This window comes from Talpa occidentalis, unplaced genomic scaffold (genome assembly GCF_014898055.3).
Source record: "Talpa occidentalis isolate TD23 unplaced genomic scaffold, MPIMG_talOcc4v2.1 talOcc4.4, whole genome shotgun sequence".
Taxonomy (NCBI): domain Eukaryota; kingdom Metazoa; phylum Chordata; class Mammalia; order Eulipotyphla; family Talpidae; genus Talpa; species Talpa occidentalis.
In genome coordinates this window covers 126884702-126907030 of record NW_023604295.1, presented here as the reverse complement: position 1 = coordinate 126907030, position 22329 = coordinate 126884702, and the positions used below count along the sequence as shown (strand labels likewise).

Here is a 22329-nt window from a genome sequence, read left to right as displayed (position 1 = left end):
TTGCCTATCAAGGTAAACTAGTCACACAGCAGTAATTGTTGTCAAGTTTTTTAATAGTGCTCAGCTAAACCAGCACTTCTCTCTTGTCAGACTGCATTATTTATCAATTCATGGCCATTTGGAGGGAAGAAGTGGCTCAGGAGTATGTACCTTGTTATGTGGTGTTATAAGAGGATGTAGAATGTGGTTGCTGGAGTGCTGAATGGCATCAGGTCATCTAGACAATATCATAAGCTGCAGGGTATAGAGGGGAGAGCATGACCCTGTTGAGTGCACGTACTGTGAACTGGATTGCAGCTCAATTATTTACTGCTTGTGTAACCCAGATGACTTAGTAAGCCTCTTTAAGCCACATTTTCCAATCTGGAAATTGGGAGTAAACAGTAATCTGTATGGTAGATAATGATTGTAGAGTACCACGCACAACATCTCCTTACAGTAAGTGCTAAATAAATAGCATCTATCATAGTTATTTCAGACATTCATTCATTCATCAAACCATTGTTGAGCATTTTCTATATGCTAGGCATTTAATAGAAAACTGCTTCACCATTAATACAAAACCCAGTAACCAGTTTTGACATAGGGCAGAACTTTTGGCAGAAGAAAAGCTGATGCTTGCCATAGTGATCACACCAAGGGCTGTTTTAACTGGATATCCTAGGCAAAGATTGCATCTCTATGGGACATCATTAAAGGAGAGGTCATGAGAAAGCAAAGTGATATAAGGAGAGAATGATTTCTGTTTCTGTCCTAATCTTCCTTTATTTGGTGTTCACTGAAACAATTCAAAGAATTAATTTAAAAATTTTCACCTTCAGAATTATTTTATATTTTACTAATCATGATGTCTAGTTTTCAGAAAAGTGGGACATTGAAGGAAGGTATACTTGTAGAGAAAGTACCTCCCAGGAAACTGAAGATAGACATCACTATTTTAGTCAAATGGGACTTGTTTTTTTCTACAGTGCTGTAGTAGGGGTCTGGTGATTCAGTATTTGCTTGTCGGTGACAAGATGGCCTCAGATTTGATGAGAGTGTTGGTCCTTTCTCCGCGGGTATGAAGATCGTGGCATCCCTGCCAACCCTCCCGTGCCACATGGGCTGCTTATTTCAATTATTTGCTGCCAGTGTCTCAGTCTTACATGACTGCTGGCCTTCTTTCCAGAACTTACCACTAATATTTTATATCCACCCTAGATTTCCCCATCACTCAACGCCCCCTTTCTTCTCCCAGTCTAGACATATATATATTTTCTCTATTTTCATTTGCTTTATATTACCTGTTTAGACTTTATCATTCTTTAAGTTCTACCTTTAATTCAGCTCCTGCTCATCCTGGCTCAGTTTGTATACTGATTTATTTTCTACTTGCAGTGAAAGTAGTGTAGAAACTGGAGTTAAGGAAACTAGATTCCTATTACATGTACATTGGTACCATCTGAGCCCATTCCTCTTTTATAAATCGAGATAATTATACCAATTTAGGTGGAAGGTCATCATGAAGATTCTCTAATTTATTAGCTTTGCATACAAATTCTATAAACTGTGCTATTTTAACCTTAGCTTGTATTAAGAATAGTAAGATATGAATATTAACTGGTGGGATATGCAACAACTTTGTAGTAAGTAAATTTAAAAGTATATGTACCCATTTATATTACTAAGGGAACATTTTGTGAGGCTGCTACTTGATTTTCTTAGGCCAGTGGTAATTACTGTTAGTGGAACAATGTGTGTGCACCTATGTGCACATTTATTAGTATTTAGATATACATGTTCTTGCACTGTGTTACTAACACAAGGAATTCCAACACAGGTATACATTATTTAGACTTTGTTGTACCTCACTGTTGTATCACATTCTTTAAAAGAAAACAGCTTAGGTAGATATGACTCTCATGGCAGTATTGTGTAGAGATCCCAGAAAATAGCAGCATGACCAAAAGGAAAAGTCTAGAGTTGATTTAAAGAATAATCTTTAACCTTTTTGGTATTCTGTAGAGAAGCTAATATACACATCTCTGCCCTTAGTGTACATTTTTCTACAAAGAGGGCCCATGGTTTGCATGGGTAGAGAGGAAAGCTAACATCAATAATTGAATACAACTTACTGCCAAATTCTGAAGTTTATTCTGTGATCACATGATGAACTTGAAATAAAAGAAGGACAATACAGAACAGACTTCACCACACTTCCATTTTATAGGCAATAATAAAGTCTTCTTGAATGGTTTCACCTGCCAGGGTGTTCCATAAAGGGAAATTATTATTATTGTGCTAGCACTTTAAAGATCATTGAATTGGCCTTGGCTTCTTGTCTCCAAAATGGAAGCAGGACAAATGAAACACTAGCCAAACTCATGCCTGTGTCAGAATGGGAATTTGTGGAGGACCCCAAATTACAATTAGATCTTAGGCAAGCAAGCAAGACCAATCCAGCAGAGTCCAAAGGGAGACTCTCTTGACAATGCAGGTTCACAGTGAGACTGTGTAGGATGTAATTAAGGAAGATCACCTAAGGCTTGTTCTAAGCAAATCTCACAATTCCTTTAGTTCCATAATTATGTATCTTTTCTTTTTTTAAATGTTGTTAACATCAGTTTATAGAAGTTTATACACCCTGTTGTGTAAAATAAATATTATCAGACTCAGGCACTAATCTCCTAGTTAGCAATTCCAGTTCTCTCTGATCTGTGGCATCTCTCTGATGTCAGCTGAAGTGAACTTTGTTCAACAAAATGGTTTGTAAATATTGGTTTGGGTTTGGCAACAAGAGTCATCAAATCAGTGTTTCTGCCTCATCCTGAGTCTAAACAAGCCCACCAGTTTTATATTTAAAACTGTGGACACTAATTGTGTCAGTGTCAGGTGCACCCCCATCTGTCTGTGTGTGTTGATCATCTGTAGAGCTGTTTGCTTTCAACACGGCCACTCAGCATTTGGGGGGGAACACCCTCTCAGTTGTCACTTAGCTTGAAAATCTGGTGCGCTTATTTTACTCAGTGTACACAGTTTTAATGTCCTGAAAACAGAAATATTAAACAAGAAGCTATTTTCAGTGGGAAGAAAAAAGCTGAACTGGCAAGAGATGTGCCCGCTTGTCCCCTTGCTGCGTGCGCTAAGTGAAGAGAAGTGTTGGATGGTCGAGATCTCTCTCTGCAGAGATGATATTCTGATTTTATTTTTTTTCTAGTTATAGACATTTGTATTTATTTTAAAAAACTATTCTTTTTTATAATTTTTTAATTTATATATTTTTTACATCATTGTTCATTTTTTGCACAATGGATGCCTGTATGCTTTCTCCTTTTAGGTGTAGTCCCCATAACATTTCTACCACCAGTTCATCCATGAACCATCACCATAGTCCCTTGCGCTCTTTTCTCCCTTGTTTTGATCCCTCTTCCTCCCCCTCCCTTGCAGAATGTCTCTGATTTATGGTCACCTGCTAATTTTGAAAAACTATTCTCAGTGAGGCCATGTTGGTTTACAGCACTGTATGTGATGTAGAGGTTTAGCATCCTGCCTCTTCAGGTGAGTCACTACACCACCACCAAGGCTCCCACAGTCCTCTGCTACAATCTAATGGGCTCTTTCTATACTTTTCTCTCTCTCCTCCCCCTGCCCTGGTCCCCAGCCTCGATTCTACAGTGAGATCTCTAGAGTTTGTTTTGGTTTGCTTTTGTCTATAACAGGCTTTCTCAGTACATTTCAGGGCTTTGTTGTGTGACATGTCTACTCCACTGCTTTCAGCACAGCCTGTCTCCAGGTTAGCTGCAAGGCCTGATGTCTTTATTTTTAAACTTCAGTCATTTCTGTGCTTTGTAGGAAGAGAAGGTGAAAAGGATCATTTGTTCTTGGACTGAGCTTAGAATTGTGGATGCCATGCTATTATTCCTCAGGCTCCCGGGGCTATTAAAAAGAAATAAGAATGCCAGCTAGCCGTGAGCCCTACAATAACAACCAGAGAGTTTGACCTGTTTAGTGAAACCAACTGTTTGCAAAAGAGCTTTATCTGTGGAAGATTTAAAGGAATCAATTGAGTCCTGAGACTACGTGGTGGGAAGTGTATATTTTAGGATTAGGCTGAACACTTTGGGTCATGGCCGGGGGTTGGACAGGAAGACTAAACAACAGACACCCAGCGGGGGGCTGGAGCTGACAGAGGGCACTGGACTTTCTCATGATTCCCACTGGGCTGTGTGTACAGGCAGAGGTAAGCCTGGTGCTTGGAGGGTCTGCGGAGTACGTGCCAAGTGGTGTCACTTAGAATCGATCTTTTGGAACTGGATAAGAAATGCAGGGCTTGCCAAGTCTTTGTGTCAGTGGTACACGAAGATTTTCCAAGGTTTGCCCTGGCTTGATTGCTTTATGGGAAGTGGCTTCAAGAGCCTCAGCTTCTGTATGTACTGCTTCCTAAACTGTGCGACCTGTCTTAGGATGCTTCTTGGGCCAGTCTACAAGCTTGCTCTCCATTCCACCTCCCCTTCCTAATTGCCTTTTTGTCACCTTATAAAAGGCAAACACACTCTTTAACACACCCTCAACCTTTTTTATATGGGTTATTACAGGGTGCATGAGTGTGCATCGTTTTAAGAAATTATTATAAATTTATATCTTTATATAATTTATAAACATAAATTTATAATAATTTCTTAAATGATGCACACTCATGCACCCTGTAATAACCCATATAAAAAATTAAATTTGTGCATACTTCTGGAAAAGAGCAAATTATTTAGCAGGTTACTTAAAACAATCTACCATCTAGAGAATGTAATTTTATAGCAAGAGAACATTTTAATTATGATCTGATTATTAGTTAAGGAAACTATGTTCATTTAAAATTAGTGCAGTAGCAAAAATATTGACAAATTCTAAAATTGAAATGTAATTCAACTCATATATTTTGGTTTTCTTGAAAATTAATGACTCATTCTTTTCTAAATGTGATCTAAAGTGGATGGCATAGAAGGAAGAAAGACTTTGTTATCTATATATGTAAGTACTCAGGAATAGAATAAACAGAGAATAAAGAAATTGTCCACATTAAAAAAAAAGAAATTATTATAAGAGTAGGTGCATTTGCAAGTGTTTCAGGACTGCTAATCAGGTTCATCTTCCTTGAGCTGTCAAAATCAGTGCTGCCCCAGGGGTGTAGTGTTGAGTGCCGACAACATTTGTAATTTCAAGTTTTGTAGAGGCCACATTAAAAATTGTAAAAAAAAAAAAGTGAACTAATTTTAATAAGGCACTTTATTTAACCCAGTATATCCAAAATAATATTTCAACATGTAACCATAGTGAAAAACTATTGATGATATTTTATATTCTTTCCTTTTCATTGAAAATTTGGGATATTATATTCTTTACATGCAAAACATATATCAATTCAGACTAGATGCATTTCAGGTGCTAACTAACCACAAGTGACTAGTAGACCCTGTACTAGATGCACAGTTCTAAGTGGTACAGTGCATAACCTTAAAGCTGGTAGTTTCTAGGAGCCAAGAAACATTTAGATTGGTTCATGTTTGAATAACAAAATATAACCTTACAGATTGAGAGGCATTGCCTTGGAGCAGGAACTCTGGAGCCAGATTGAATCCTGCCTCACTGCTTGTCAGCTGGATGACCTGGGACATTTAACCTCTCTTTCCATTGGTCTCCATTTTCGTTAAATGAAGATAATTTTTCATGTGATTATTATGAGGATTAAAAAGCTGTTATACACAAAGCACTTGGAAGAGTGTCTGGCATCTGGCAATTTTTGCTGTTATTGTTTCTAGTCAAACCCAGAAGGTAGCCATGGTATAGTAGCCAAAAATCTATGCTTGTATATGGAAAGACTTGACCTCTCCTCCCATTAATCACTTTGTATTTTAATTTCTCTGAGCCTCAGCTTTCACAGAATGAATGAATCTAAAGTCTCCTAATTTTCAGGATACCATGCTGTATAAACAAATGATAAAATGTACATCATAAACCCATTTCTGAACCTTCTATATCCAGCATAATTTATATGTATTATTTCATTTTGTCCTTACAGCAACTATTTAAGGAAGGTGTTTCATACCTATTTTACATTTGAGGAAAGCAAGGCTCAGCAGGCTGGTCCTGGGTTGTACTGCTGGGTAGGCACAGAGCTGGGATTTGAATGCTGGAGCATTGGATTCTGAAGCCCACACCTTGGAGCAGTACCACATGCTGTTGCCATATCAACATCATAATTATTACTAAGATATACTAGTTAGCTCCCATAAAACTAAAATACAAATGAAACATTCCTCTAAGATGGCAGAGTTCGATCCCCAGGCAGGGAGCTGACCCACATATGGCACAGCAGTCCTCTCCTGTCTTACCCGCTGCTCCCCTTACAGTATATTTCGGTAAATCCACCTGTTCCGCTCCCCACTGTGCTCTGGTGAATCCTCTCACCCAAGCATCTCTATCCTACACCCCAATTCTTTTAGGCATGAATAAATAAAAACAAATCTTTTAAAAAAACAAAACCATGGTGAGATACCACTTCATATCCACCAGTGAGACTAGACACACAAAAACTTGCCTGTGGGTATTCAGAATAGCCAAGAAGTGGGAAAAAACCTAAATGTCTGTTAATTGATGAATGGAACAAAAAAATGTGGTGTGCCCAGACAAAGATATTCTACTTGGTCCTAAAAAAGAATAAAGTACGATATATGGACAACACGTATGAATATTGGAAACTAAGTGAAAAAAGCTGCTCACTTCAGTAGCTGAAATTTGTAGCAGAAGGGGGGAAAAGCCAAAAGCAAGCCAAATGGACTCACAGATCCTCAGAAAGCTCAGGAATTCAAGGTTTCAGGTGCTTCTGAAACAGGACTGGCTGGAGGTTTGAACATGCAACAGCTGCTTGGCCGTCCCCTCCCGCCCCCATCCTGCCTGGTGGAGGCTCTTCCCACATCTCCTTATTCCCTACTTAACTCTTCTACTGAAGTCTCTGGCATCCAGTCTTATTTGAGTAACTCAGGTTTGAAGGCCCTTCCCTGGGGCCTGTCACTTTTCTAAGAAAAAACTTGCAGATCCTGACATCAATAAATTTGCAGATCCTGACATCTAGGGGTCAGACCAGCCAGGTCTCCCAGAGCAAGCCCAGCAGCACCAGAGCACCTGTGCACACTGTTCTGTGCCTCTTGCAGATAGATGGACAAAGAGCAGCAGAAATTTGAAGAAAGATACCATGAAACACACATGCACACACATATGTGCAAGCAATTAAACATAAAGAATCTAGTGGAAAAAAGATTCACCCAGAGAGTTGAAGGAATATTAAAAAACAAAAGTGCAATAATACCCTTTAGAGAATTGAGATTGGCAAAATTGAAAGCATCAGTGATACCAAGTGTTGGCTAGGGCATGGGGAAGGGACACCGCCATCTGCTGGCGAGAATGTAACCAGGCACAGCACCTTTGGAGAAGCCTTTGGCAGGACGCTGTGATTCCAGCCTGTTTCATTTACAGAGGTGCCTGTCCAGAGAGATTGTCCCTGAGAATATTGTAGACAGATGTTTGTTTTTTTTTTTTGCTGTTCTCTTTATGAATATTGAAAAAGAGGAAATAACGGCCAGCAGTGGAAGAATGGATAATCTGAGATATATTCACAGAATGGAATATTATGCACTTGTCAAATGAATGGAACTAATCTCCTTACATAATGCACATCTCAAAAATAAAATATTGAGTGAAAAAAATCAGATTGAAATAGGCAAAAGATATATTTATGTAAATTTTTCATAAAGTTAGAACATTATTTGAGGATAATAATAGTAATGAGGACTAACATAAAATCCTTTGATGCAGTAGCTATTAGTATCCCCACCTCACGGCTGAGGAAACTGAGGCACAGAAGTGCTAATTTCTCCAAGTTCACACAGCCAGTACTTAGGTAGTGAAGGGACAGAAACCTGCTCAGGAATGTTAAACTTTGGAGAGAAGCAGCAGGATGGCTTGGATCCTGGGACACTATTTGCAAAGTTCTCTCTCTCTTTCCTCCTCTCACCTCTCCTCTTCTCGTCCTCTGTTCTTTTCTCTCATTTCTTTTCCAAGAGACATGTGAAGCAATTGTGGTCTGTCTCATTATTTTAAAATCTTTCATGGCTTAAATATTTCATGACAATTTAATGACTAAGGACGCCATAAATTTGGAAACAGTCAGCCTGCTATTGAGTGTCTAGGGATATGGGGCTGACTAACAGGACTGTAGAGTGTATGCATCAATTTGTATATTTTTCACCTGGCTTCAGCCAAGCAGCTCTTCCTGTACTATTTTATTAGTGCCTTACCATCACCAGATATTAATGGTTCTTCTCTGCTGGTGCTGTTGGGGAGGAGGGAACAATGTGATCTCACGCAAAGTGAGTGCTCCCCACTAGAGTGATGCCAGAGCTCGGTTCTCCACCTTTGCTTCGAGCTCAGGGCAGATTTTGGAAATTTATTACCTCAGCACATTTGTAACATATTTTCTTAAGGAGAACCTTTCCAGGGAATCTCAGTGTTACTTCTTCTATCACTCTTGTCATCTGTGACTCACTTGTGCTTTTTTTGGTGTGATCTTATGTTGCAAGAAATCCCAGTCAACCCTCTGTTATCTGGCATATTTGAGATAAAGACATCCCACAAGTTAGGATATTGTTGTGAACAGTTCCTCCAAATGTGCAATGCTTTTGAGACACTCACAGAGTTGAATCTGGGAGTTTGTAGAGTTGCAAGGGTACTTAGGTGTCATTAGTAGATGTTCTCTACTTAAATGAAAAAAGTCAAGGCTCAGAGAGTTGAATGACATACAAGATTATATTGCTAGTTACTGACCAAGTTGGAAGTAGAAAATAGGGTTCCTTATACTCTGTGTCAGTATATCACAGAGTACAATAAGCTATACTTAAACAAAAATCTATGGAACCTTATTTAAGTGTCAAAAGGGCATTACAGATGTGATATTTGTGATAGGTAATTAGATCACTGAATCTAAAATTTTTTCATGGCTTTATGTTAAGTAAAAGATAAGCCCTCACAATAAGATCACTTGTGATAATCTTATAGAAGTGTTTACAAAACTGCCTTGATTATGCAAATATACATATCATGGGGATCCTAGGTTTCCTTTATTTTCAAAGGGATACCCCCTAATTTGATGGTCTAGAAAGCAGTTCAGAGGTAAAGAATCTCCTCTTTAAGTATACGTGCTTTACTCCCATTGAGTGGGGACTGTTGGCAAGAGGAGTTTGATCATTTCCATTTAGGACTTTTAGGATGGGTTTGCTTTCTGTTTTTAAGTAGTCCCAAACTGAAGTGGTTGGATAATGGAGAGATCTAGTTGGGAAAATACTGGAGTGAATTATAAGATTTATTTCTCCTCCATTGAATTCTTAACACAGTAGTCTTTGACTAGAAAGATTAAATAGACTTCTCTGCTGGATATTTATGATGGTAACATTAATGAATTTTTATTAATATTAGAATTTAAACTTTATGAATATAACATTCCTAAACAGAATAAAAACCTTACTTGAAATTCTTCAATAGAGTCAGGTTTAGTAAACTCTGACACTGACCTTGAGTCTTCCAAAAACACTACAATGCAAAAAATCATTAACAATCTGCCTGCAAATTGATCACATGTAGAATGAAAGATTGCCTTTATTTTATATCATAACATGATTTATCTTGCAGTGTGTGAACTTAAATCTCCCTCCATGAGTGACTTTCTGTGGGGACTGGAAAACTCTGGCTGGTTGAGGCACATTAAGGCCATCATGGATGCAGGAATGTTCATTGCAAAGGTATGTGATTACAGAGAAACGAGTACTTGGAGATCCTGCTTCTTTGCAGAAGTTTGCCCTCAGAATGTGATTTTTCAAAAGCGAACATGGTGCTCAGCTGACTGTGTGTCAGCACAGTGGTCAAGTGGCAAAATATTTTCAGAATGTTCTCTCTTAAGTTAGGCTTGGTCCTGGATGGAGGTAAAAATGTTATAGAAAAATCTATCCAACTATGAGCCACTTGTGAATGAGGCTTGAGACGTCCTTCTTAGTAAATAACTCCCTTTTAATGATGGCTTGAGGGAAAATCATTCTCCTGAGCGTGCTAGGTAGGCTCCTCTCTGCCTTTGGCAGCATTTTTTCAACTTTCACAGAAGTCATTTTTGACGGCATTATCTATTTTGTGATATATTTTTTTTTAAAAATAATTACTCTGTTTGGGCCTCCCTGGTGACCTAGGAGTTAAGTCTCAGCGCTATCACTGCTAAGGCCAGGAAGGTGACCCACTTATGGCACCGCAGACCTCTCCTGTCTCGCCTACTGCTCCCCTCAGCAGTGTATTTCAGTCAGTCTGCCTGTTCTGCTCCCCACTCTGTCTCTGGTGAATTCTCTCACCCCCTATACACACACCTCTGGCCTACACCCCAGTTCTTCTATGCAAAAAGTAAATATTTTTTTAAAATACTGTTTTACACCCAAAGACAATTAAGTCTTTTCTGATGACATGGTATGTTTGTTTTATTAGGCAATTCATTTATTCAACAAATATTCATTTAGTGCTAGGCACTGTTGTAGGTGCTAAGGCTACAATGCCAAATAAGCCAGGTTAAGTCTTTTCCCTCACAGAGGTTCTAAAAAGTGTGTACACGTTCTCAGTAGCAAATAAAGATTCTTATCTTAGCAGAGACTTGCTGCATAACCTTTACCTTCATTTTCTCCTCCTTTCCCCATCCCTGGATCCATTACTTGGCTCTTACCCTTAAGCTTCTAACTCATAGTTTTACTATTTACATTTTTTGCATCTTTTCCTCTTTGGAAATGGAGCCAGGAACAGCACCAGTATTTCAATATCTGAAAAACTTAAGGCGGAAACTCAGAGGGAGGAGCCAGTGGAAGGTGGGCTGGGAGACATGTCATGGAGATGTTTGCACAGGAAGAATGCTTTTATGTAGGGCATGCTTAATTGAGGCGACGACGTGCAATGGAAAGGGAAGGGAAAGCTAAAGCTTTAGCTGCCAGCACAAAACCATTCCTTGGCTCTGCCTGGCTAGATGGGTGTATGAACACTAAATAAATGAACAGTTTTGGGTTTTCCTTTTTTGCCTGTTAAAGTATAGAGATGAGAGATGTTTTTCAGAGCCATTCTTTGTGACTCTGCTGATCCTGTGTTTTTCAGGCAGTTTCAGAGGAAGGGGCAAGTGTGCTTGTTCACTGTTCAGATGGCTGGGACAGGACTGCCCAAGTGTGCTCGGTTGCCAGCCTGCTGCTGGATCCGCACTACCGGACTCTGAAGGGCTTCATGGTGAGCATGGCCGTGGGACTCTGGCACCGGGCCCTGAATGGGACAGATACTGCTTTTGCAACTATGGCAACTTTTTTTCTCATCAACATTATTTTTCTCTTAGTAAATCAACAAGATTAATGAAAAGAGGAAAGATGTGGTAGATTGGAGTAAAAAGGTTAATTTCTGAGATGCTGGCACCTATTCAAACCAGAGTTATTAAACGTGAATTTGGGGGCAAATATAAAATATATATGGTAGGTTGTAAAATAGTATGTTTAAAATAGTACATTTGGGGCCTCCCTGGTGGCACAAGGGGTTAAGCACCACACCATGAAGCAATCTGCAGTCTCTGCAGCACAAGTTGGATACCCGGCCGGCCGGGGAGCAACCCACATGGCACAGCAGACCTCTCCTGTCTTGCCCTCTGCTCCCCTCAGCAGTATGTTTCAGTCAGTCTGCCTGTTCTGTTCCCCACTCTGTCTCTGGTGAATCCTCTCACCCCCACACATCTGGGCTGTACCCCAGCTCTTGTATGCATGAATAAATAAATCTTAAAACAAATTAAAAAAAAAACAAACTTCAGAGTTGTCAAGGACAAACTTCAGTGATTCCATATTTTAAAGGAAACCTCTAGTCATTTTATAGCATTGGCAAAATTGTTGGAATTTTTCTCTATTACTTAATTTAAGTCCACATAATTTGAGATTATAAACTCATGTTAGCCCTAATTCCAAAGCAGGCCTGAAACTTCTGATATGCCCCAAACACCCTCATTTTAGAATTCTTCTAATGCATAATAAAGATCATTAGAAGACACTTCTAATTGTTTCTTATAAAAAGTCTGGTATTTGTTATTAGACTAAGCATCACATATTAGTTAAGAGATGAACAACGGAGTGATGGCACCTGCCATTTCCTAGTAACATGATCTTAGATAAATATTTAATCTCTCATGTATCATTTCTCCTTCTGTAAAATGTGATGGTGATATTGATTTCACAATAAGATGAGATCTGTGCAGCAATATGAACAGTGTCTGGGTCATAGAAAACAGTGGGTGGTATTACATTTTCATATACCCATTCATTTATTTTTCCTAAGATGACTTTAAACTTTACCCTTTAGGCATGTATATCTGTTGGTGGATATTGAGTGCTCATTCATTTGCAGGTGACCCAAGGCTAGTGATGTCTTACTCCAAGAACTTTGTTTGAATCCATTATTGATTGTGGTCTAATTTTTCCTCATTTGTATTTCTACATATTTATATTTTCTTGTATTAGGTATTAATTGAAAAGGACTGGATTTCCTTTGGCCATAAATTTAATCACAGGTAAGAAATATTTAAAAGCCTGTTGTTTTAGGGCCTCCCCGGTGGCGCAGCGGTTGAGTACTGGGCTGTGAAGCTGCCCGCAGCCTCTGCAGCGCCGGTTCAATCCCCGGCCGCGGGGTGAGGGTCCCACATGGCGAGCAGACCTCTCCTGCCACCCACTGCTCCCCCCTGCAGTGTACTTCAGTCTGCCTGCTCTGCTCCCCACTCTGGCTCTGGTGAATTCTCTCACCCTCCTGCGCTTCTGACTGTACCCAGTGCTTGTATAAATAAATAAAAATAAATCTTAAAAAAAAATAGTCTAAAAAAAAAAAAGCCTGTTGTTTTGAATGTTGAGGATAAAAACAATCTGTTTCTGTAGCTCTCAACTGAGTGGATGAAATAGCCTTATTTTTAAAAGTTACCTTCTGTGTCTTGTTCAGAAAGTTAAAATGCAGTTGTATTCATTACATCATGGATAAATGAAGTTCTAATTTTAATTGCTTTTGGTTTTTGCTAGGCATAACTAATTAATATTAAAGTGTTTCAGAAGAGACAGAGAATGCTTATTTATTAATTGACCTAGAAAATTGAGGTCTCCCTTCCTCCAAACCATACGCATCTGACTTACTAAAGTTTCCACTTTTGAAGTGCAAATATCCACTTTAAGCTGTAAACTGTGAAACGTATGTCAGCATTTCTCTTTGATCTTTCACACTGCAAGTTTAGCTGGATTTGTCCTAAGTCATTTGTGTCACAAGTGAAATTTGCCCCAGATATCTCTGGAGAGGTGATCTAGGGCAGTGGCCCTACATGTAGGGCAGGCTGATTCCTCCACTTTCCAGGCTGTGACATTTGCTGCTGTGTGGCCTGGGTTAACTGTCCTCCTTGACTGGTTTTGTTGTCTGTCAACTAGGAAGTTAAGCATCTCCCTGATATAAGACATATGAACAGAAAGAAGATGGAAATTGTGAAGACTATCTGTGATTGTAACTAGGCGGTCCCTTTTAAAATTTATTAAGATATAATGGTAAATAACATTCTGTTAGTTTCAAGTCTACAAGGTGAGGATCCAATATTTGTATATATTAAAAAATGATCACCATAATTAGTTAAAATCCAGGACCATGCTGTCTTCATTTAAAAGCAAGTATAGAGTCTCCCTGGTGGCGCGGGGGTTTAGTCTCAGTGCTATTAAGCTATCACCAGCCACTGAAGCATAAGTTCCACCCCTGGCCAGGGAGCTGATCCACATGGCACAGCAGACCTCTCCTGTCTTGCCTGCTGCTCCTCTCAGCAGTGTTTTCAGTAAATCAGCCTGTTCTGCTCCTCACTCTGTCCCTGGTGAATCCTCTCACCTTTGCACTTCTGGCCTCCACCCCAGTTCCTGTATGCATAAATAAATAAATCTTAAAAAAAAAAGTGTAAATGTGGAGAAGATTCTGATATACTCTTGAAAGACAAAGTTATGGGAGATATAAATACATAAGGGAATCTGTAATCACATGGAAATAAATTATGTGTTAGTTTTAATTCTACTCTAGAAATGGAACTATCCTGACAATCTTGGGAACCGTTGTCTTCTCAAGTTGTCTTCCTTCTTCATCCCTTTCCAATGAAACAGTGCAAAATGAAAACTTTTTGTTGCTTAGCTACTTCTTCCTGGTCTCACACTAGTCACTAAAATAAGTTAGCAAATTTATTTCAGAAGTTCTGATGTACTTTCAAAATATGAACTAAATAATCTTTTTTCCATGGAAATTTTCCTTGAATTTTAACGTTAGCACCAACGTTTTGTTTTGTAATATATGAATATGTCCCTTTTCTACATAGAACTGCACTACAAAGTTTCTCTTGAAAATGGAATTTAGGAAGTCATTTTGTTGAAGAGCAATGGGCGGGGGGGGGGGGGGGACCCAGTGGAGTCTGATGGAGGACTGAAGGTCCCTTGGTGGTGAGTGTGGTGTGGTAACATCTATCAAAGAGGTGTGATCCTTTACCTCGGAATTATATACACTGTTGCAAGCCAATGTTACCTCAATAAAAAGAATTATAGAAAACTTGTGTTTTTCTATTTGTGCATTCTGAGTTTATAAGACAAAATGTATTCAGATAAACTATAGTTGCTTTTATGATGTTTTTACATTTATAGCTTTCTAACTAAAAAAGCACATCTTTCCTTAAAATGTCTAATTTGTTTATTTTTTATAGATATGGCAATCTAGATGGTGATCCAAAAGAAATCTCTCCAGTTATTGACCAGTTCATTGAGTGTGTCTGGCAGTTAATGGAACAATTTCCCTGTGCCTTTGAGTTCAATGAAAGATTTCTGATTCACATTCAACACCACATTTATTCTTGCCAATTTGGAAACTTCCTATGCAATAGTCAAAAGGAAAGACGAGAACTGAAGTAAGTGTTCTGGTGATTAATTTTTATGCAAAGATTTTAGTGACTGAAAATTTCAGATAGCCTTTTATAATTTTGAAGACTATTGTAGCCATACACCCATACTGACTATTTAGTGGGGTGAGGAGCCAAAGTTAGTTTTATTTTATACTCAGAGGGTTTAAACATCTTGTTGAAGCCTGTGCAGATAGCAGAAGAGTTGATACTCTTACAAAATTCTCCCTCTGCATATGAAGCTACAAAGATCGTAAATTTCCCTGTTACAGAACAGGGTTACTTGATATCCAGATAACAGTGGTCTCTTTCCAGCTTTCATATTTCCTATCTGCTATTTATGAAAGCCAAGGTAGGTGGTGTTCAGGCTTATTTTCTTTATAACAGAATTCAAGAAAGAACATACTCTTTATGGGCTCACCTGTGGAAGAATCGGGCCGACTACATGAATCCTCTGTTTAGAGCTGATCACAGTCAGACCCAGGGAGCACTTCGTCTCCCAACAACACCATGCAACTTCATGTACAAGTATGTAAACCTCTGGGAGGTGTGTTTATAAACTAGGTTCTGGCGGTTTAATATCTAAAGGCTAAAGTATATGAAATGCTGAGGTTCAAAGCTTTTATTTTCTACATAGAACACAACCAAATAGAAACTTAAATATCTCATCTGGTTTTTTTTTTTTTTTTTAGTAATATGTCCTACTACTTTCCCCCTAAATGTGGAATTCTCTGTTACAAGTTACTTTAAAAAATGTAAATGCCAATTACTTTTTTAAATTGTGAAAGGAGGAAGGAAAAACTGAATAAACCTTGTAAGTTAAATGTAGAATCACATAACTGAGGGCATTTTTTATATTAAAAAAATGGAGACATGTGCTCATTCAATCTATTTTAGAAAAACAAATGCCTTTTAATTGAATATGTACCAGAGAAACATGAATTACCTTAAATGGCATTTTTGAGCCTGTTATTTGCATTTAGTTATCTTAACTGTGGGACTGTGGGATTAGTGATACCTGAGAAGACTTCAGAATGTGGATTTGCAGGCTGTGATATGGTGGTATCATAAAGCTTTGCCCTCCTTCCCAGGTTTTGGAGTGGAATGTATAACCGCTTCGAAAAGGGGCTGCAGCCCCGGCAATCAGTTACAGATTACCTGATGGCAGTAAAGGAAGAAACCCAGCAGCTAGAGGAAGAACTAGAAGCGCTGGAAGAAGTAAGACAAACTTTTGTTAATCTATTTTCTCTCCTTCTTTCTTGATGAACACTGCTCCATGAAAGCCTCTCTTGACTCAGGGTATGTGAAATGTAGCAACAGGGTATGTGAAATGTAGCCTTTCATAGTTTAGTCAGTGGGCAACACAGTAGAAGGGCAAACCCACCATGTGAGCACCCAGATATCCAAAGCCCAAACTATTTTATTTCATTTATTTATTTATTTTTATTAATCTGTTTATTTTTTCTTACAATGTTTGCTTTCTTTTCTCAGGCGTAGTCCCCATAGAGTTTCCACCACCTGTTCACCCGTGCACCACTTCAGTCCCTTGTTCTCTTCCCATCCTCATTTTGATCCCTTTCCCTCCCGCTCCCCTGAAGAATGTCTCTGCTTTATAGTTGTCTGCTTATTTTTGTTTTGTTGTGTTTTTGTTATTGTTATTATTTTTCACCTTGATTCCCCTATATTCCTGCTATCAGTGAAATCATCCAGTATTTTTCTTTTTCCTTCTGACTTATTTTACTGAGCATGATCCCGTCAAGCTCCATCCATGTTGCTGCGAATGGCATTAGTTTATCTTTTTTGATTGCTGAATAATATTCCATCTTTTTGATCCAGTCATCTATTTTGGGGAGCCCAAACCTATTTTAGACATCTGCCTATGGCTCACCTTCATGATTTGAACTAATTGGTTGTTCCTACTGTGTACATCAGTGGGTTTTTTGGGTTGTTGTTGCTATTTGAGAGTGTTAAAATTAGTTCTTTCTAGAGAATTCATGGAAAAATGGAATTCAAAGAGAAAAAAACAAATATATGTACTTGTAGTCAAAAATTATTTCTCCACTTTAAGAAAAACTTTTTAATATACTAATGTATAGGTGGTAATAGACTATCAACTCTATTTTTTGGTTTTTATAACTTCCTAGTAGTTAGCCCTATAGGGAGAATAATATACATAATTGTTTTTCCTCATTATATAACATTATTTCTAATGATATATCACTTAGTTTATTTATCACTAAATTCCCTTGGACTTTTTGTTTCAGTCTTCATCCTTATTTTCTTAAAACCCCATAATGTCTTAGTAACTTACTTGCTAAAAGAATTGGCAGTCAGCCCCTGTTGTCTGGACCTGAATTCTGAATTGAGGCTAATACTTTAAATAAGTCTCCTGCTTGCCCCCATCATAAGAATATAAAAAGAGATAAATTACTATGATTTTCCCCTGAAATATTATTTATTTTTCAGAGGCTGGAAAAAATCCAAAAAGTTCAGTTAAACCACACTAAAGTGAAGAGTAAGCAAAGTGAACCCAGCAAACACTCAGGGTTTTCTACCTCAGACAACAGCACAGCCAACACTCCCCAGGATTATAGTGGGAATGTGAAATCATTCCCATCTAGAAGCCCTTCACAAGGTGATGAAGATTCCGCTCTGATTCTAACCCAAGACAATTTGAAAAGCTCAGATCCAGACCTGTCAGCCAACAGTGACCAAGAGTCTGGGGTGGAGGATTTGAGCTGTCGGTCTCCAAGCGCTGGGGAGTGTGCACCAAGCGAAGACAGTGGCAAGGACCGGGATTCCGATGAAGCTGTGTTTCTCACTGCCTGAAGCTTCAAAATAAAGGCCACACAAGAAACACTTTCCAGAAGTAAGGGAACAGTGCAATTTAAAGTGAAAATAATAACTGAAGAAATGAGTCATTGAGCATTATAAAAAGTAGCAATGAAAAGGGGGAAAAAGTCCAACTCTTAGTTCTTTAGATGTTGAAGATCAGAAACTTTTATTTAATAAAGGAACATTATTTCCCATTTTGAAACTTATTCTAGAGCAGTGACTTCTACCATCACCTGAAGTTATCAAAACAGATTTTTCTTGCCATAGCATGCATCTGCTCACAGTGCTCTGGCCCCCTCCCTGGCACTTATATCACCGTGCATCTCTGCCCTTAATTTCATCCACATGAATTTTTGGAGACATCTGACATTGCCTTCTTTCCTGACTCTCTTATCAATATTTCTCATAACAGAGCATATTGTTGAGATGTACCCTCTTTGATTAACAGATATATTTCTGTAATTGAAGAACTTTGCTTAAGCTTTCTTTCAGGTTTACTAATCACTCCAACTTCTCCTTACATAATATATTTTGAATTGTTATAATTTTGTTGTCTCTCACTGGAATGTCCTATTTCTCCTTATCATTTAAAAAATGTTATAACTTGTAACTCACTTTTTCTCTAACATGGATCTAATATCTAATAAAGTTGAAGCAACATTTACATTCTGGTTCTTAACATATTAATTCTAACATTAGCTTCTTAAATGACCTTTTCTTAATATTCCAGAGACCACACTACCAAGACAGTGTGGACCAACCAGGCTGGACTTTGATGTATAATAATGTAAAGGTAATAGGGTAAAATTTCAAAGGCAGAAAGTCCCAGTTAAGAACTAGAGAACTTAGTCGTTGTGTCTGTTTGAATACTGGAATTAGTTTTCTCTATCATTTTAGAAATTATATAACTGGTTAATATGGTATAGTTAACATTGGTAACATCTGATGATTGCTTATTGTTGAAAGCTTTGGTAAGAAATTTTTTGGTGTTTTTTTTTTCCTCGAGGTAACATTGTTTTAAACCGTTGTATATGATTTAGAGATACAGGATCACCCCCTTCAGGTGTATGCTACCACACCACACCCACCACCAAGGCGGTCCTCCACCATAGTCCACTGTGCTCCCTCCTCACTTTGCTCTCTGCCCTTCTCTCTCCCCTCTGGTAGCCTCAAGTCAGATTCCTAGGGTTTGTTATTAGTTTGGTTTGCTATGTTCCACATATAAGTGACCCATCTATTATTTCCCTTTCTCCTGACTTATTTTGCTTAGCATAATCTCCTCCAGGTCCATTCATGTTGTTGCAAATAGAGTTTCTTTTATATGTGTGTGTGTAATCCATTCATCCTAATCCATTCATCTGCCTTTGGGCACTTGGGTTGTTTCTATAGTTTGGCTATTGTAAATAGTGCTGCAGTGAAAACAGGAGTACATATATCCCTTCACATTAGTGTTTTTGCATTCTTCAGGTAGAACTCTCCATGGGGCTAGACCAGTCCATGTTCCCAACAGTGGATGAGGGCTCCTCATATGTGTGGGGTGGTATCTCATTGTGGTTTTGATTTGCATTTTCCTGGTAAGTAATGATGAGCATTTTTTTCATGTGTCTATTTGCTGTCTGTATGTCTTTGGAAAAGTGGCTATTTAGCTCTTCTGCCCAATTTTTGATTGGGTTGTTTTCTTTTTGGTGAGTTATATAAGTTCTTTGTAGATCTTTGCTACCAGCCCCTTGTCAGATGTATGATGTGTAAATATTTTCTCCCATTTAGTAGAGTCTCTTTTTTTATTTCAGTGATAGTTTCTTTTACCATACAGCAGCTTTTTAGTCTGATGTAGTCCCAATTGTTTATATATTTTTTGTTTTTCTTGTTGGAGGTGAATCCACAAAAGCATCATTGAAGTCTATGTTACAGTGGGTTTTGCCTGTGCTTTCTTCTTTGTATTTGATAGTTTCAGGTTTTATCAATTTTGAGTTAATTTTATGTGTGATATGAGATAGTGGTCTGAATGTGAATGTGGATGTTCAGTTTTCCCAAAACCATTTGTTGAAGAGAGTTTACTTTCTCTAATGTATACTCTTGGCTCCTTTGTCATCGGTTACTGTTCATATAAATGCGGGTATATTTCTGGGGTCTCAATTCTATTCCATTGGTTTTGTGTTTGTTTTTTGTCACAGTACTATACTATTTTGATTACTATACTTTGTACTATAGTTAGAAATCTGGTCTTGTGCTACCACCATTTTTCCTCTTTTTTGTCAAAATTGCTTTGGCTATTCAGCGACTTTTGTAGTTCCATATGAATTTCAGTAATATCTGTTCTATTTTACTGAAGAATGTCACTGAAACTTTGATATGATTGCATTGACTCTGTATATTGCTTTGGGTTAGATAGTCATTTTAACAATCTTAATTCTTCCAATCCATGAGCAGGGAATATCTTTCATTTCTTTGTGTGTTCTTTTATTTCTTTTAAATATATGCTATAGTTTTTATATGATAGGTCCTTCACCTCCTTTGTTAAGTTCACGCCTCAGTATTTCACTCTTTCTGATGTGACTGTAAGTGGGACTGTTTAATTTCTTCCTCTTCTAGCTCATTTGAATATAGGGAGGCAACTGATTTTTGAAAATTGATTTTGTAACCTGCCACTTTGCTGAACTGATTTATTGTTTATAGTTTTTTAGTGGAGTCCTTAGGGTTTTATATATATATATATATATATATATATATATATCATCTGCATCTGAGGGAAAAAAATTGAAGAAACATATAAATGAAAAGGTATTCTGTGCTGATGGATTAGATATATTAATTTTGTTAAAACCACCCAAGGCAATCTACATATTCATTGCAATCCCTATCAAAATTCCAGTAGCATTTTTCCACAGAAACAGAAAAACTGTAAATTTGTACAGAAACACAAAAGACCCTGTATAACAAAAGTAATATTGAGAAAGAAAAAAAGCTGGAGGAATCATGCTTGATGATTTCAAACAATATTAGAAAACTATATTGTTTTCTATTCTAATAGTAATCAAAACAAAAGATATTGGGATAAAAATACACTCGTAGATCAGTGTAATAGACTAGAACCCAGAAACTCACATACTTATAGTATGTTTACAGCAAAGGAGTCAAGAATATACAATGGGGGATGGACAGATGGACAGGCTCTTCAATAAATTGTGTTGGGAAAGCTGGAAAACCATTTGCAAAAGAATGGAATGGAACTGGGCCTCCCCGGTGGCGCAGCGGTTGAGCGCTGGGCTGTGAAGCTGCCCGCAGTCCCACAGCGCCGGTTCTATCCCACATGGCATGCAGGCCTCTCCTGCCGCCCACTGCTCCCCTCAGCAGTGTACTTCGTCACTCTGCCTGTTCTACTCTCCGCTCTGGCTCTGGTGAATTCTCTCACCCTCCCGCGCCTCTGACTGTACCCAGTGCTTGTATAAATAAATAAATGAAATCTTTAAAAAAAAAAAAAAAAAGAATGGAACAGAACCACTGTATCATACATAAAACTTAAATTTTATCAAATAGACTTGACTATAAGACCTGATCATAAAACTCCTGGGAAACACAGGCTGTGAACTCATTGACATGAGTCTATGATGATTTTTTTAATCTGACTCCAAAAACAAAGGCAGTAAAGGCAAAAAAATAAACAAGCGAGACTACATGCAACTAAAAAGTTTCTCCCCAACAAAGGAAATCAACAAAATGAAAAGATAATCTACTGAATGGGAGAAAATATTTGCAAATTACATATCTGTAAGGGGTTAATACCCAAAATATGCAAAGATCTCATTCAACTCGCAATAGAAAAATCAAAAAGCAATCCATATTAAAAACTGGGCAGAAGATCTGAATAGACATTTGTCTAAAGACATTCAGCTGGCCAAAAGACATGTGAAAAGATGTTCAACATTACCAGTAAGCAGGGAACTGCAAATCAAAACAAGATATTCACACAGTTAGAATGGCTATTGTCAAAAAGACAAGACTTAACAAGTGTTGATGAGGATGTAGAGAAAAGGGAAAACTGATGCACTACTGGCGGGAAGGTGACCTGGTGTAGCCACTATGTGAAATAGTATAAATATTAATTAAAAATAGAACTACCAAGTAATCCACTAATTCTCTTTAGGGTATTTATTTAAGAAAACAAAAACACTTAATTTGAAGATATATGCTCTCCTATGTTCCCTGCAGCATTATTTGCAATAACCAAGATGTGGAAAGAGCCAAAGTGTCCACTGACAAATGACTGGACAAAGAGGATGTGGTATATATAACAATGGAGTACTACTTAGCCATCTTTCGAGAAAAAAAAAAAAAAAGAAATGTTGCCATTATAGCAATATGGATGGAACTTGAGGTCATTATGTTAAGAGAAATCAATCAAGGGGGTAAAGACAAATACCACATCTCACTTACATATCGAATCTAAAAACAAACAAAACCAAGCTCATGGATAC

At 38.0% G+C, this 22329-nt stretch overlaps 1 protein-coding gene across 1 annotated transcript in view; it reads left to right on the top strand.

The window, feature by feature from the left end:
- MTMR7 (myotubularin related protein 7) overlaps positions 1 to 18677 on the top strand; it is a 71286-nt gene extending 52609 nt beyond the window's left edge. Inside the window, exons 8-14 of the mRNA XM_037524716.1 lie at positions 9715 to 9824; positions 11200 to 11325; positions 12591 to 12640; positions 14828 to 15028; positions 15407 to 15547; positions 16111 to 16237; positions 17486 to 18677. Coding sequence (XP_037380613.1) covers positions 9715 to 9824; positions 11200 to 11325; positions 12591 to 12640; positions 14828 to 15028; positions 15407 to 15547; positions 16111 to 16237; positions 17486 to 17848 — 1118 coding nt within the window. The 3' untranslated portion in view covers positions 17849 to 18677. The remainder of the gene's footprint in view (positions 1 to 9714; positions 9825 to 11199; positions 11326 to 12590; positions 12641 to 14827; positions 15029 to 15406; positions 15548 to 16110; positions 16238 to 17485) is intronic.
- Positions 18678 to 22329: the final 3652 nt, after the last annotated feature.